The sequence below is a fragment of the Eptesicus fuscus genome, chromosome 10 (genome assembly GCF_027574615.1).
Source record: "Eptesicus fuscus isolate TK198812 chromosome 10, DD_ASM_mEF_20220401, whole genome shotgun sequence".
Classification (NCBI taxonomy): Eukaryota; Metazoa; Chordata; class Mammalia; order Chiroptera; family Vespertilionidae; genus Eptesicus; species Eptesicus fuscus.
Window position 1 is genome coordinate 61,054,414 of NC_072482.1, and position 15,621 is coordinate 61,070,034.

General features: G+C 41.2%; 1 protein-coding gene across 1 annotated transcript in view; it reads left to right on the forward strand.

The window, feature by feature from the left end:
- FIG4 (FIG4 phosphoinositide 5-phosphatase) overlaps nucleotides 1-15,621 on the forward strand; it is an 88,639-nt gene that overhangs the window by 60,095 nt on the left and 12,923 nt on the right. Inside the window, exons 20-22 of the mRNA XM_008157915.3 lie at nucleotides 442-637; nucleotides 1,615-1,697; nucleotides 5,209-5,295. Of these exons, the coding sequence (XP_008156137.1) occupies nucleotides 442-637; nucleotides 1,615-1,697; nucleotides 5,209-5,295 (366 nt within the window). The remainder of the gene's footprint in view (nucleotides 1-441; nucleotides 638-1,614; nucleotides 1,698-5,208; nucleotides 5,296-15,621) is intronic.

Here is a 15,621-nt window from a genome sequence, read left to right on the forward strand (position 1 = left end):
AAAAAAATCATAGGAGGGAAGGAAATATACATGGATTTGGCTTTTGACCTTTTCTTGAAGCTTTTGCAAATTATACGTAATTTTGCTAATATCTCAAAACATATAGCCTATTATTGTACCATAAACTTCGAATATATTGATTTCAGTTACCGAAGGAAGGCACAATAACCAAGTGGCCAGGAGACTTTTCTGCACAGGTTTACACGCACGTACTGGTTTTCTTCCAGAATTTATAACAGGATTGGAATTCATAGAGGGCCTGTACTTGCACATGGTAAAATATTAAGGTTTTCCCTTCAGCACAATTTAAACTCAGAAACTAGTTTCTCACAGTCATTTTCTTATGCTTCCCCAGGACCAAGGTTTTGGGACAGAGTGATGCACAGTGAATGTTGAGGGTTCTGTTTAAAGATGCTCACCTTCTTATTTATCATTTCAAAGAAACAAAAGCAATAGAGAAGAAGCTGTATTACAGCGGAAGACAGCGGCCAGCGCCCCGCCTCCCCCCAGCGAGGAGGCTGTGTCCAGCAGCTCTGATGACGACTCTGGGACCGACCGGGAGGAGGAGGGCTCTGTGTCTCAGCGCTCCACTCCAGTGAAGATGACTGACACGGGCGACAGTGCCAAAGTGACCGAGGTGTGGGGAGAGGAGCGCGTGTGGTCCAGTGTGAGGCATTGGGAATGATCTCTAAGTTCCACTCTCAGTAAAAAGGCTGAGAGCGAGGAAAGGTCACATTGTCTCACTCACACCACTGAAATGAGATCATGTGTAATGTGTGGTGCTGGAGGCACTGCGGAGATAAAGACATCCAGCATAGACAGACAAAATGAAAATGGCTTCATTTTGCAATAAAATCAGTGCTTTTGCTCCCAGATGTAGCAGTGAAATTCTTATTACTTCAGAGTTTTTAAGAGAACCCTGTGCCTCTTTGGGCAGCCCACCAGGGTTTGGACCTGGGCCTCACCATCTCTGCGTAGCCCCAGTGGGCAGTTCATCCCGCTCAATTTGATATTACCAATATAGTAAGGGAAAATAAAAGTAAGCAACAAAAAAAACCTAAATCTAGTTTTGGGGGAAATTTGATTTCTAGACATAGCCAGAAGTCATTAGAGGTCGATATGACAAAGTGTGATAATTAATACAAGGACTGAATCAATTATCCTAGTAGTTGGCAAACTACAAATGACTGGGCAAGTCCAGCCCACTGTCCGTTTTTGCAAATAAAGTTTTACTGGCACCGAGCCATGCCTACTTGCTTATATATTATCTGTAACAGCAGAGGTGAGGAGTAGCTGTAGAAATGGTATGATCCAAAGAACATAAACTACTTACTATCTGGCCCTTTGCAGAAATTTTTGCTAATTCCTGTATTATAAAAACACCACTAATAATTATTTAGCAGGTTTTTTTTTTAACCCTAAAACAAACTATTTTTAGTGGAAATAAAATCAGATTTAAAAAATTAACTGAGAAGTTTAATGAATAGATTAAAGAAACATTGTGATTCCTTTAGTGGGAAAATTCACAGGTTTTATTTTTTCTTCATCTTTGGAAATAATTTATATTCTAGATGTCTAAAATTTTTCCTGGTCCCTTTTTTTTTTTAACCCCAGAATGTGGTCCAGCCCATGAAAGAGGTATATGGGGTTAGCCTCTTCGATGGTATCTCAGAGGAAGATCTCTCCATTTATTCAAGGTAAACTACTTCCATGTAGAGATTGAGAAAAAATGCAAATGTATTACTACAATAACATATCTAGTATAACTTAAAAAAGTAAAATAGTCAGTACAGAAGGAAATGAATTCCATCTGGAATATAGTAATAGCATATAGTAGGTCAAATTCAGAAACACTGATTTATATTTGAGATAAGAGGCCTACTGCCTGAGATAAAAATTCATGATGAGTACATGTATTTTCACTGCCCACATATAAGCTGTAAACTGAAGTACAAACACAGTTCTACAGTAAAAAATCCTCAAGATCAGGTACAAAATAAACCTGGGATATTGCCGATTGAGGACCTCACAGTCACTTTAGCTCTGGGCTGCTGGTGGGGAGGGTGTCTGAGGAGGAAAAAGGAAGCAACGATATAAGGGTGCCGATTCAGGATGTTATAGCGCTATGGTGGGCAGGTCTGGCTGAAGGGAGAGGATCCCCCAAAAGGCATTCCATGACATCACGTACATAATTTTGCACGTAAGTGTGTTTTTCTGAGAAGATTCGTAGTTATGAGATTCTCAAAAGAATCCTTCACCTGGAAATCCTTAGGAAACTGATGGGTCCACTGTAAACACCCCTCAGCCTAATGCATGCATTGAGAAGACTTGTTTTTTCACTGTTTCAGTGGAATTTTATTAGTAGTTATTATGTCAAAATTCACATGTACAGGATCCAAAGGTCTGTCTTAGAAAATTCTAAAGCATATGTAATTAGATTTTAACAGTAAGATAGAACATATATCTCATTAGAGTACAGCCCTTAAAAAGTGAAGGATAATAGAGAATTAAGTACAGTTCTGTCAAACTAGAAATGAACTCTGCATGCACAGTGCCTCTTAAAACAAAGTTCTGTGAAAGTATAACATATTTCTATGGATGTGAATTTCAGTGGCAAATAATATTAGCTTCTAAACATCTGACACTAAAGAAATTTCCAATCAAAACATAAGCGCAGTGGCTTTCATTAAATATAGAGCTATGATACTTCTGTAAAGAGGTCCTTCATTCATATAAGTTGGACATATGTAAACTCTGTAACATATATGAGCACTGACCTTCCATTCTTTTTCAAGGAGGGTGTTGCATTTATAGAATCCGTCGTACCGGATATTGTCAGCTTTTTCCTTCAAGCTAGTAAGACCTGCTATATAACATGTCAAATACAAAAATGCACAGCATTTCTTGACTGCAAAGGCACTGGTGTGACTGCATCGCTGTCTTACCAGAGGCAAGTTGAGTCATTCAGGACTCAGCCACACCCTCCTCACCCCGACACAGACATGCAGTCGCTTATTCCTCACGTTGTCAGCAGTGCAGCTGAACTGTTTACCGGTTGAAGTGGGCCTTTGTCAGGAGCACGGCTGGAAGGATGCATTGTCTGGGGTTAGTGATGAATATGACTTTGCCTAGTGCAGAGAGTGTGAGTGTACATGTCAAGGACTGAAATGTTGGCTCATGTGAATTAAGCAAAAAATGTCTCTTGCTTCAAGGCATGACTTTCACCTGCAGCCTTTGTAGCTCAGATTGCCCCTGAGGCCCACTTGTAGTTCTCCCTGCTGGGGAGTGAGATCCAGCCTTGCTCAGCCACAACACCCCTGGGAAACAGTCTCAGAAGGTTCCAGGGCAGGCCTGCGGGGAAGGGTTACTGCAGGAGGGAAGGAGCCCATGTTCTGGAATAAGATTCTGTGCTTGGTGTTCTGAAGTTCAACACCTCCTCCTTTGAGGGGTATAGCACTTCCCAGTGTTTTCCTTGTTCTTTAGACAGCTCTGTAGCAGACTGAAAAGATGTTACTATCCCTGTAGAGGCTGAGGGCACAGGAAGAGCCGTTCAGTGGCTTCTCCAGGAGACCTGGCCTGTGCTTCTGGGGTGTCTGTGATCTTAGTCTGTGCCGTTGTCTTCATTCTCGTGATCATATCAGCTGCCTCTGCTTATGATGCGGGGTCCTGGGGCTCTTCCTGCCTCCTCTGACCCAGAGAGCAGCGCTTCCGGGCAGGGCGAGAGCCCAGGGATTCTGCCCTGTATTGTGAGGTGCCCTCCCCACTGCTGTTCTGCACCCAGTCGGCTTGACTCACCAGAGTTTGTGCGTGTAAAGATGGTGCGGTCGCCTGGCTTGCCGGTCACAGCTGCCACCTGGGCTACCACAGGACATTGTGGGGCGGGAGCGATGCAGCCAGAACTGGCTTGTGCGGCCTGCCTTCCTGCTCTCCTGCCTCTTTTTCTCATGTTGACCCTCAACCATCTTCAGACTCCTGAAGATCTCTCAGTTTTATAGTTTTGTTCTGATTACTGAGCCCTATTCTTTGTACCTCCCTTTGCCCGCATCTTTTCTGATATCTTTGGTTTGCTATTTTGACCAGACTCGGAAGTTTACTGACTTCCTCAAAGCCTCAGACCCTTGCCTAATTTTTTTTTTTTTTAAATTCTGACCATGATCATGCACATGATTTGCTAAGTTTAAAGTTCTGTACAAATATTAAATGCTATGTGGCATTCTTTTTTAAGAAACGCATCCAAAATGTTCACTTGGTAAAACTATAAAGTTGGATAAAAGTAAGCTAAAAAGTTTTTCAGTAGCCCGTGATTTAATGATTTAATAATTGCTAGTTTCTACAGCACTTTGCTTGACCTTTAAAAAAGCTACTTAAAAAATAAATTATAAAAGTATCCTTAGTCATCAAAAGAAAACATTTCAAATAGTAGAAAAGTGAAAGGGGAATCAGCCCTGTAATCCTGCCCTGTAACCTCCTCGGGGCACACGGGGCAAAACCGCAGGCCACACTTCAGACAGGTCTGCTCTTGAGAAATAGCTGGCGGCCCTCTCACCCGGCCGGGACCCCGGCGATTCCCTGTGGCTCTCAGCTTTAAGACTGGCTGAGTGCTGCCCCGGTCTTCTCTCAGGAGGGGTGGTGGACAGTGGCGGTCAGTCGCTGGTCTCCTCAGTCCTCTCCAGCTGTGTTAACAGTGCTCTTCGCAGTGACTGGGGTATACTTGGCGATTCCTGTGGTCCTGAGGAAACCGAGTCCAGATCCTGGGTTCTCAGCAGCGTCTCTGCTGCAGGAGATGGATCCCCAGCCTGATCCCGCCCTGTCCTTGTCATTTGTCTCCCCCCATTTCCCCATGTTTCCTGCCATGGTCACCCGCAGGTATGTGAGGCCCTGAGAGATCAGCTGTTTAGCTTCAGGAACAATTGGTTCCGTTTTTTAAAAAATCATGTTTAAATAAATAGCAATGCAATGTAGTACACATTTCTTATCATTCTTACATCTATGGTTCTGACATATTTTAAGCAGAATTTCTCTTCCTTCTCACAGACCCACTCTAAAATCAGGCAACCATTTATGAGTAGTCTTGTGTTACATGGGTGCTCTTGTGGGCTCTTCTGAAATGAGCACACTGCTGTCATTTGAAAGCTCCTCCCGTGATTGACTGAATGTATTGCCAATCGTTTCTTCTCTGGCTCACTTCTTATCCGTTGTAATCTGTAGATTCGTTCAGCTGGGTCAGAGTCAACATCAGCAGGACAAGAGCAGCCAGCAGCTCTGTTCCAGGTGCCCAGATGGAGTTATAAAATTGTGAGTACTAGATTAGACCTTTAAAAAAATACTCATATTCATGCCATTCACAGTGCTTTTCTTCTAAGATTTTGTAAGAAGAACATTATCTTGTCACCATCTTAGTATTCGCATAAACATCTCCTGGTACTTTATCCCCCACAGCTACCCAGTTTTCCGTAAGGAGGAGGCTGCATCAAGGATGCCCCTTAGTGGTTTGGTTTGTGTAACAGGTTTCATTGATTGATTCATTCATTCATTCATTTATTCATTTAGCAGATAGGTATTGAGTATACCTGTGTTAGGACCATTCAAAGCTGCCATTTACCAAGGTAAGGAGCACAACAGAAGGATCCAGTTTGTCTTTAAAGTAGCATCGAAGTGGACTGTGTGGGAAGCAGTTGACTCAGCTGACCTGGAACTCAGAGAGAGCCTCTGGGGATATAAAGGTACCTGGGTGACCATTGAAGCCACTGGCTAAGGATGAGACCACCTCGGGAACGAGAGTAGAGTGAGCAAAGAACTACAGCTGAGTCTTGAGGGGTCTGGGTCTACCAGCCGAGACAGAGACCTGCAAGGGAGGCAGAGCTGGCGGGGGAAGGAGAACCACGGCGGTGTTTTATCACGACCTTCAAAACGGCTGCTTATCTCTTCTTTCTCTCCCTGTCACTAATTATCTATTTATTTATTTTTAATTTAAATTCTGTATCGTTGAAAGTATTACATATGTCTCCTCTTTCCCCCATTGACGTCTGCCCGGCCACTCCCATCTGCCAGCACATGCCCTCACCCTGTGTCCATTGGTTATGCTCATATGCGCACACCAGTCCTTTGGTTGATCTCTTACCCCTCCCCTCCCCTGCCTTCCCTCTGAGGTTTGACAGTCTGTTTGACACTAATTTTTTTCCTCTTTTTTTAAACATACAGACTCCAGTTAACTTAGAGACAGTTTTTCTTTCTTATTTATAGCTAGCATGTGGAAGTGTGGGCTCCCATATGAACTGAAATATATGTGGCCAAAGAAGGAAAGTATTTAAATGTGTTAGTAAAATAAGAGACTCTGTTAACCAAATTGTATTATACAAATTGATTATTCCATTAAAATAATACGGCACAATTTAGGAGGAGGAGATGATGAAATGGATATAGCATACAAAATAAAAGAAAAGCCTTTTCCCCCGTTCTCTTTAACATAGGGGCTACTTTGATCTGCAGTTGAGCTTGCAGTTATCAATTTTAAATTATTTTAAAACATTTAGTACTGGCTTTTCTGAGTTCTAACACATGTGAAAACCATGTACTAGTAGATGTAGGTTTTCTTAATTTTTCCAATTACTTGCTAAAGAATCTAACATGAGTGTGTTTTTGCACAGCATCAGCAGCAGGATAACACAGAGCCTGGTAGGCTCGGCATTATGTTGTCATGGCAACTGCTCAAGAGTGTTGTTGCTGTGTGTGTGCATGGGTGTACACTTTAAATTGAAACTGTAACTTAGTTCTTAAAATGTCAACTAATAATTCTTAGATTTCTAAAGCTATGACAAAACCCAGAGAATGAAGATTTATGAGATAATCGAAACTCTCATCTTCTTATGTGTTAAGTTCTAGTAGATTTTAAAATGGTAATAAGTTTATTTTAAGTTTATATACCTACTAGAGGCCCGGTGCACGAGATTCATGCACTCGAGGGGTCCCTTATCCTGACCTGCGCCCTCTCATAGTCTGGGAGCCCTCAGGCGATGTCCGACTGATGGCTTAGCCCGCTCCCCTTGGGGAGCCGGCCTAAGCTGTCAGTCAGACATCCTTAGCACTGCTACCGCTACACTTGCCAGCTATGAGCCCGACTTCGTAATGTAGATATCTGTGTTTTCCGATGGTCTTAGGCTCTACAGCAGCGGTTCTTAACCTGTGGGTCGCAAGCAGAGTCGCCTAAGACCATCGGAAAATACAGATATGTATATTACGATTCATTAACGGTAGCAAAATTACAGTTATGAAGTAGCAACGAAAATAATTTTATGGTTAGGGGTCACCATAACATTAGGAACTATATTAAAGGGTTGTGGCATTAGAAAGGTTGAGAACCACTGTCCTACTATCTTCTGATAAAAGGGGGGTGGGGGGAAGCACACCAAGTTTTCAGCTTCTTTTTTCCACTTTTTATTTATTTATTTTTCTTTATTGATTAAGGTATTACATATGTGTCCTTATTCCCCCATTGCCCCCTCACCCTCCTGGTGTCTGTGTTCATTGGTTAGGCTTATATGCATGCATGCAAGTCCTTTGGTTGATCTCAGCTTTTTTTCCTTTCTCTATTCTGCTTCCACTTGCACCTACGAGCAAGTGCAGAGTGAGAAGGCCCACGTGGAAGGGCTTGCTGTGCAGGGGCAGGCGGGACCAACCTGTGCTCATTCTACACGCCTACCAGTTCTCGGGGAGTTTATGACCAAGCAACACATGCCAATCAGTATAGGTTAAAAAGAACATGAGCACATATATTATTAGTGCCTGCTATTCTGGTGGCTCACCTTTTCCAGGAATATGTCTCACTCATTTAGAAATTATCTCCAAGAAATGGTTCAAAATGTGACACGTAGAGTTTGGATAAATGCTGTCTAACTTAGGATTTTTCCAATGCAGGCTGAGGTGAAATGTAATATAAGGTAAATAAGTATGTTTTAGGACTGAACATTGAATTTATTCCCTAAGTACACCTTACAGAGTGAATGCCCCTGGGGATGGGCTCTGGCAGAGAAGTGTGTCATGAGTCAGTTACTGTGTGTTAACTCCAGGCAGTTAGCACACACGGCTGAGGTGAGTGTGACACCAGGGCCCTGATGAGCTCCACTTTGCTTACTTGTCACGAAAGCATTTTCAACAATGTGCCCCCTAAGTCCAAGTCACTGTGGGTCCCTCCACATTGATTTCATCTAGTCCCTCTGCAGACAATGCTCTGGTCTCTGTGCTGCAGGCGAAATCATTTCTACCCTAAGGGGTAAATCTTGTTATCTTGTCTTTCCCAGACATCAGGGAGTACAGTCTTTAAAGGCTTAAGGATTAGAGCAGTTGGGAGGCCATGATCAATGATTAATCTGCTAATTCCCCCCACAGGCGGGAGCTGATAGGTGGCAGTCCTCAGCCCAAGGAGGCGGTGACCCCTGCCCTCACCCCGGAAATTACCTCAACAGTCATTGTCTCTCTTTTCATTCTGGCCTTTACTTTTCTTCTCTTTCTCTGTAACCCTCTCTGGCTTCCCCCTGTTATCTTTTCTATTTCTAAATCAGCTTGTTCTGTCTCATCCCCGCTCCACCCATTTCTTTTACTTTTATTTCTCTTTCCTTCCTTCTCCTCACCGTCCTCTCTCCATTTCCTCCAGGAAGTGTTTTTATTGTTTTTGTGTTTTTTTTAAAATATAGTAAGCTCTCCAAAACACAAGTTTCCTTCCTATATTCTGGGACATTGCTTTTCAGGCTGTAATTCTTGACTCATTAGTGGGTCATGAAATTAACTTAGTAGGCCTCCACACAGTGCAATGAGGTAAAATGTACTGAATCCAGTCGAAAGTTCCAGTGCGTGGCATGCAGTACGGTTAAGCCTTATTTCATGAAATTTTGTTTCTGTGCATAAATGTAGCTTCGTCAATACACACACATAACTAGGTGCGTGCCGATTTGCCATGGGAAGTGCATTTCTTACTTTGGGTGACAGTCACAGGTTGGATTTATATGAATGCATCTTTTCTGGAACCACACGAATTTAAAAACTTAGGGTCTGTTCCTGGCATCTAGGCACTTAATGCATGCTTCTTGATTGAATGGAAGTATGTGTGAGTGATTCCTATGGGGGATAATTAGAAAAGAAGAAGATAGGTCAGGAAGGGGGACAGAGAGAGATGAATGAGGTCTTTGTGGTATATCCACGGTGAGTGAAATAAATGTAGGCCTTAGAAAATACACTCGTTACTTAGAATGAACTAAGAGCTGGGATGAGCATGCACAGGATGTAGGTAGCAGGAAGCTACAGCTGAAAGTCAAAACGAAAAAAGCTATTCTGTAAAGTGAATGCTGCTTTGTTTGAATATTATTATCTACAATAGCATCTGCACACTATGTTAAACAAGGTAAGTTTAGTGAACCCGTGAATTTGTTGAAACTTTTAGGGAGAGCTATCCTTAAAGGCTTCTAGCTATAAGGAATAATAAATGTATATTTAATTGTAGGTACTGGTGTTAATTGAAGGCATCTAAAATGACTTTCATATATATATATATATTTTAATTTCGTGTATTGCCTGTATTATTTCGGTGACTACAAAGCATACCATTTATGGAAGCTGTCACAAGCTCACAGAAGGTCTTAGGTTCCCCCTCCCCCGACCCTTAACATGGGTCTTTGTTGTTGTTGTTTCAGGAACATAGATCTCTGTAAGGTAAGATGTACTCGCCTTACTGGTAAGACACTAAAAGCATTAAGTGACAGATAGCTATTGAGTGCTCCTCACTCCGTGCCAGGCTAAGTGCTCCAAGACATGGTTGGATGAGATAAAGCTCCTGCCTCTGAGGGTATCCATTGTTGGGTTTCCATTGGCAGTATTCCAGGTGGTGGGGAGGTGTGAAGGTATTAGCAGAGCAGGCCATGGGACTGCGGGAAGAATACAAATCAGACAGAGACTCCTGGGCAGGGGTGAATCCTAAGGGGAAGATGAAGTTATCTGGTTGAAGAAGGCCAGGAGGGCACCACTTGGAGACCCATACATAATCCTCTGTGTCTGACACCAGAGGTAATCAAGGAGGAGGCGAGAGACGTAGGCAGGTAGAACAGGATCAGGAGGAGGTGCTAAGCGAGAGAGAGTGACCCTTATTTTATTAAAAGCCTGTTTTAATCAGGGGAGTGAGAGGCTTATATTTGCATTTTAGAAAGGTCACTCTGGAAATAGCATGGAGTACGGATTGGAGGCAGGGAGGTAAACAGCATATCTGTAGGAAATGGGGCAAAGTGATTGAAGCACTATTGGCAGTTGAAATAAAGAAGGGGCTGTTTTGTGAATGTAGACTCCGTAGGGCTTGGTGAAACTTGGTGATAGATTGTGTGTGAAGAATATGCGAGAGCCAGGAGTTTTTTAGCTTGCTTAACTAGATACGATGATGGGTCACCAGGATTGGAAATACATGACAAACCAAATTTGGAGGCTCATGTGTTTCTTTGTGTAGTTTTTTTTTTTTTTTGTGACGATTATAGCACATCCAACATGACTTTCTGGAGTTAAAGAGGTTTTAGATTAAGCAGATTCAATAATTTAGTTTTATTCTGCTCTTGATTTAAAAAGCAAGTGGAATTTCTTAACTTTCTCTGAAGGGGGTCGAGGTTAAATAGATTATTATAGGTGCTTTGAAATTTCCTGGAGATTCATGGTCAGTTTAAAGAGGAAAACAATTCTGTAATTACTGATAAGAAGAATTTATTATGGTTTTAAGTGTATTTTTAGCCCATAGAACACTCTTATTTTTTGTATGAGCTAGCCAGTTAAGCCTGTGGGAACAGATTTGGATAGCTGATACGGCATGTGAAGGGTATTACTCACTGGTTTTCTTAGCTCTGTATACAAGAAACACATTTTGTAACTGTTTAACCTTTTGATATTTTGTTACTTTACCGAACGATCATCCATTTATGTATGGAAGGTGAGTGGGAAGATTTGGGGCAGATAGAATGATTATTGAGGCTGTGCTATGTCACCGTGGCTTCCTGACAAGCATTGCCTTTGCACAGTGAAGGTGTGTGCCCAGGTGTATCTTCTTTCTCTTGTTTTCTTTGACCATATACGAGAAGTCTTACAGTTAAGATAAATTTTGGTGGAAATAAAGAAAAAGACATTTCAATTTTCTATTTAAATGTAGCTTTCCCATCTGTGTGTGACTCAGAACCCCTTGGGGCTTGTAAACATGATTTTGGAAATAAAATACAAATCCCATTAAGTCCTAATTGTGTTTAAAATCCACTAGTCATCTTTTGCCCTAGCCTGTTTGGCTCAGTGGATAGAGCATTGACCTGTGGACTGAAGGGTCCCACGTTCGATTCCAGTCAAAGGCATATGCCTGGGTTGTGGGCTCAATCCCCAATAGGGGGGCATGCAGGAGGCAGCCGATCAAGGATTCTTTCTCATCATTAATGTTTCTATCTCTCTTTCCCTCTCCCTTCCTCTCTGTAATCAATAAAAATATATTTTAAATAAGTAAATAAAATTTACTAATAGTCTTTTAATGTTGTACAAGTAATTTTTCATGTTTAATATTGTAATATTGCTATTTACTTTCCATATGGTCTTATGAAAAAAATTGCGAAATACTACTGTGGAAATTAATTGCATTGTCTTCAAATTAAAAGGCTGCTCGTATTCTATAAACATCTTTCTGTCATCCCTCCCAATTTTATAGAAATGGAAAACCCTTGATTAGAACCCACTATGTGGTATTTTAAATTTAAAACAAATAGAAAAAGACTTAAGGCCAGAGCTTTGTATCCCTAGGCCATAGCACAATACCAGGTACATAGTAAGCATTAAATAAATTACAAATGAGTAATATTTGATATTCAATATTTTTACCTCTTTGGAGGAATGTTGTGCAAAATTAAGTATGAAAGAGAAAGAGAGAAATGCCAGGGTTAACAAACTGAAGCAAATGGCAAGGCAAATGATAAATGTTTATAAGTTTTTATTTCACTGTAGTTTATTTTCAGTTGTAGATGTAACAACTCAGAGTTCTTGGCAGGTATCTCAGGATTTTTAAATTGACCAACTATTGCTGTCCTTATTAGTTAACTAGAGGCCCAGTGCATGGATTCGTGCACCGGTGGGATCTCTCGCCCTGGCCTGCAGACATCCCCTGAGCAGTCCCAGATTGTGAGAGGGCTCAGGGCAGGCTGAGGGACCCCACTGGTGCGTGATCGGGGCTGGGGAGGGATTGCGGAAGGGCTCCAGGGCATGTCCAGCCTATCTCACCCAGCCGGACCCCAGTAGCAAGCTAACCTACCGGTCAGAGCGTCTGCCCCTGGTGGTCAGTGCACATCATAGCAACTGGTCCAAAGATTGAATGAGTGGTCAGACGCTTACTGTTAGGCTTTTATTATATTAGGCTTTTATTATATAGGATTATACATTATGTTAGTAGGACAGGCTAAAATATGATCATGATTTTTAAAGTTATACATAATTTTTTCCGGCTTTTTTTTTGAGATATAATTAACATAACGTGTAAGTTTAAGGCGTACAATGTAATGATTTGATATCCTATATAATAAAAGGGTAATATGCAAATTGACCCTAATGGAGGAATGACCAGTTGCTATGACACATACTGACCACCAGGGGGCAAACACTCAATGCAGGAGCTTCCCCCTGGTGGTCAGTGCACTCCCACAGGGGGAGCTCCGCTCAGCCACAAGCTGGGCTGACGGCTGTGAGTGCAGCGGCAGTGGCGGGAGCCTCTCCCGCTTCCTCCACAGCGCTAAGGATGTCCCACTGTGAGAGGGTGCAGGCCGGGCTGAGGGCCCCCCACCTAAGTGCACGGATTTCCGTGCACCGGGCCTCTAGTATGTATATACTGCTAAATGATTACCATAAGAAGGTTAATCAATATCTCCATCCCCTCACATAGTGTGTGTGTGTGTGTGTGTGTGTGTGTGTGTGTGTGTGTGTGGTGAGAAAAATCTACTCGCTTAGCAACTTTCTATGATTAACTACTCTCCATGCTGGATGTTACATCCTCAGAACTTATTTATCTTACTAGAGGCCTGATGTACAAAATTCATGCAAGGGGCTTGGCCCTCGCAGCCCTGGCTGCCTCTGCTGGCCCTCGCAGCCCCGGCCAGGCCTCACAGCCCTAGCCCAGTCTCGGCCTGCTCATACAGCTCCTCACAGCCTCAGCCAGAATCTCGCAGCCTCGGCCAACCTTTGTAGCCCCGGCCGGCCCTCACAGCCCCTCGCAGCCTCGGCTGGTCCTCGCAGCCCCTTGTAGCCCTGGCTGGCCCTCGCAGCCCCCGCCGGCCCTCGCAGCCCTGGCTTCGTCCAGAAGGTCGTCCGGATGGTCGTCCACAATGTCATCCGGATGGTCCTTCTGCTGTTTGGTCTAATCAGCATATTAGCTCTTATTATACAGGATAACTGGAAGTTTGTACCCTTTGACCACCTCACCTTCACCCATTTTCCCTGTCTCCTACCCCTGCCTCTGGCAGTCAACAACCTGTTCTCTGTTTCTATTAGTTTGGGTTTTGTTTTATTTCCACATATTAGTGAGATCATACAGTATTTGTCTTTCTCTGTCTGACTCATTTCATTTAGCACAATGCTCTCAAGGTCCATCCAGGTTGTTGTAAATGGCAAGGTTTCCTTCTTTTTTATGGCTGAGTAATACATATATCACACTTCTTTATCCATTTATTCATCTGTAGACACTTAGGTTGCTTCCATGTCTTGGCTACTATAAATAATGCTGCAATGAACATGGGGTACATATATCTTTTCAAGTTAGTGTTTTTGTTTTCTTTGGGTAAATACCCAGAATTGGGATTGCTGAATCATGTGATAATTCTATTTTTAATTTCTTGAGGAACCTTTATACTGTTTTCCATAGTGGCTGTACCAGTTTACATTCCCACCAACAGTGTACAGGGTTTCCTTTTCTCTATATCCTGGTCAGCACTTGTCCTCTCTCTCTCTCTCTCTCTCCCTCTCTCTCTCTCTCTCTCTCTCTCTCTCAATAATAGCTATTCGGATAATTGTTAGATGATATCTCATGGTGGTTTTGATTTGCGTTTCCCTGATGATTAGTGATGTTGATCACCTTTTCATGTTCCTATTAACCATTTATATGTCTTATTTGGAAAAATTTCTATTCAAGTTCTTTTCAATTTTAAATTGGATTATTTGTTGTTTTGCTGTTGAGTTTTTTGTGCATTCTCTAGGTTGCCTTTTCATTTTGTTGATCATTTCTTTTGCTGCACAGAAGCTTTTTAATTTGATGTTGTCTCATTTGTTTTTTTTTTTTTGCTCTTGTTGCTTGTGCTTTTGGCATTATATCCATAAGTTCATTGCCAAGACCAGTTTCCAGGAGCTTTTTCCCTATGTTTTCTTTAAGGAGTTTATGATTTCACATCTTACATTTAAGTCTTTAGTCTATTTTAGTTTAATTTTTGTGTATGGTGTAAGTTTAAGGTCTGTTTTTATTTTTTTACATGTGATTATCTAGTTTCCCCAGTAATGTAACTAACTCTTGGAGTCCCTTGAACAACATACCTAGAATTAAAACCCTGATTTCCTGATTTTCATTTGCCTGTTGTTTCCAAATACAAGAAGCTCTAATAATTTTGCTTTATTTTTATATGTAATTTACTCTTGAAATCTTATAATAAAAAAAATTATGGCAGTTTGAACTCAATTGCAAAGAATGAAAATTTTTACATTTTTAAAAATCTTCCCTCTCAAGCCCACTTCTCATTAGCTTGCAAAACACTCTGTAAGGTGGTTTATATCCATTAGTGAAGGGTCACAGTGTCTATTCTGTGTGCATGATGTCACCAAAACACAATTAAGCCCCAAAATACCTGAATAAAATGTATCTTGTTCTGATCTAGAAAAAAAAGAGGGATTGAGACTATCCTGATATTTTTAACCTTTTTATTTTGTTACTTATAATTATTAGAATTCATTACTTAATGTCAAAATAAAGTCAGTTAGTGCTTTTTAAGCATTGTACATCAAAGGAATACTTATTGAAAATAAAACTCTTATGTTTGTTTCAAAAGATGAATAGCTAAATTGGTAGTTTCTTTATCATGTGGTTAGAAAACAGGAGAGTAGATGGACTAAAACAGTTAGTGTGTTTGGATACATTTAATTTTAATAATAGAATAGAGCTAGGAAAAACATTCTGATAATCTCAGAAGCATCAGTAAATATTTAGCAGATAGAAAAAGTTATTTAGCAGATAGCTAAAATGTTATTTTAGGTATCTTTTGGGGAACTCTAAAAAGAATTACATTTGAAGTTTCTCAGACTAGTAACTTTGTCCCACACACATGTTTTCAACTCATTACTATTATTGTTGGCCCAAATATTTTGTGTTTACTTGTCTGGAACAGTTTTAACACAGTAGATAATACTCTTCTCAATTTTCTCCTGCTGAAACAAAATCAGTTATTGGTTTGTTTATAGATCATGTTGATGATATAACTAAATTGAATGTATTGTTTACTAGTTTAAATTTATTATTTCATTTTAGCCTTTAATTTTTTATTTTATTTTTTTACATCTGGAATCTTGGGTGTTTCTCAACAGTCTCATAATAAGTAC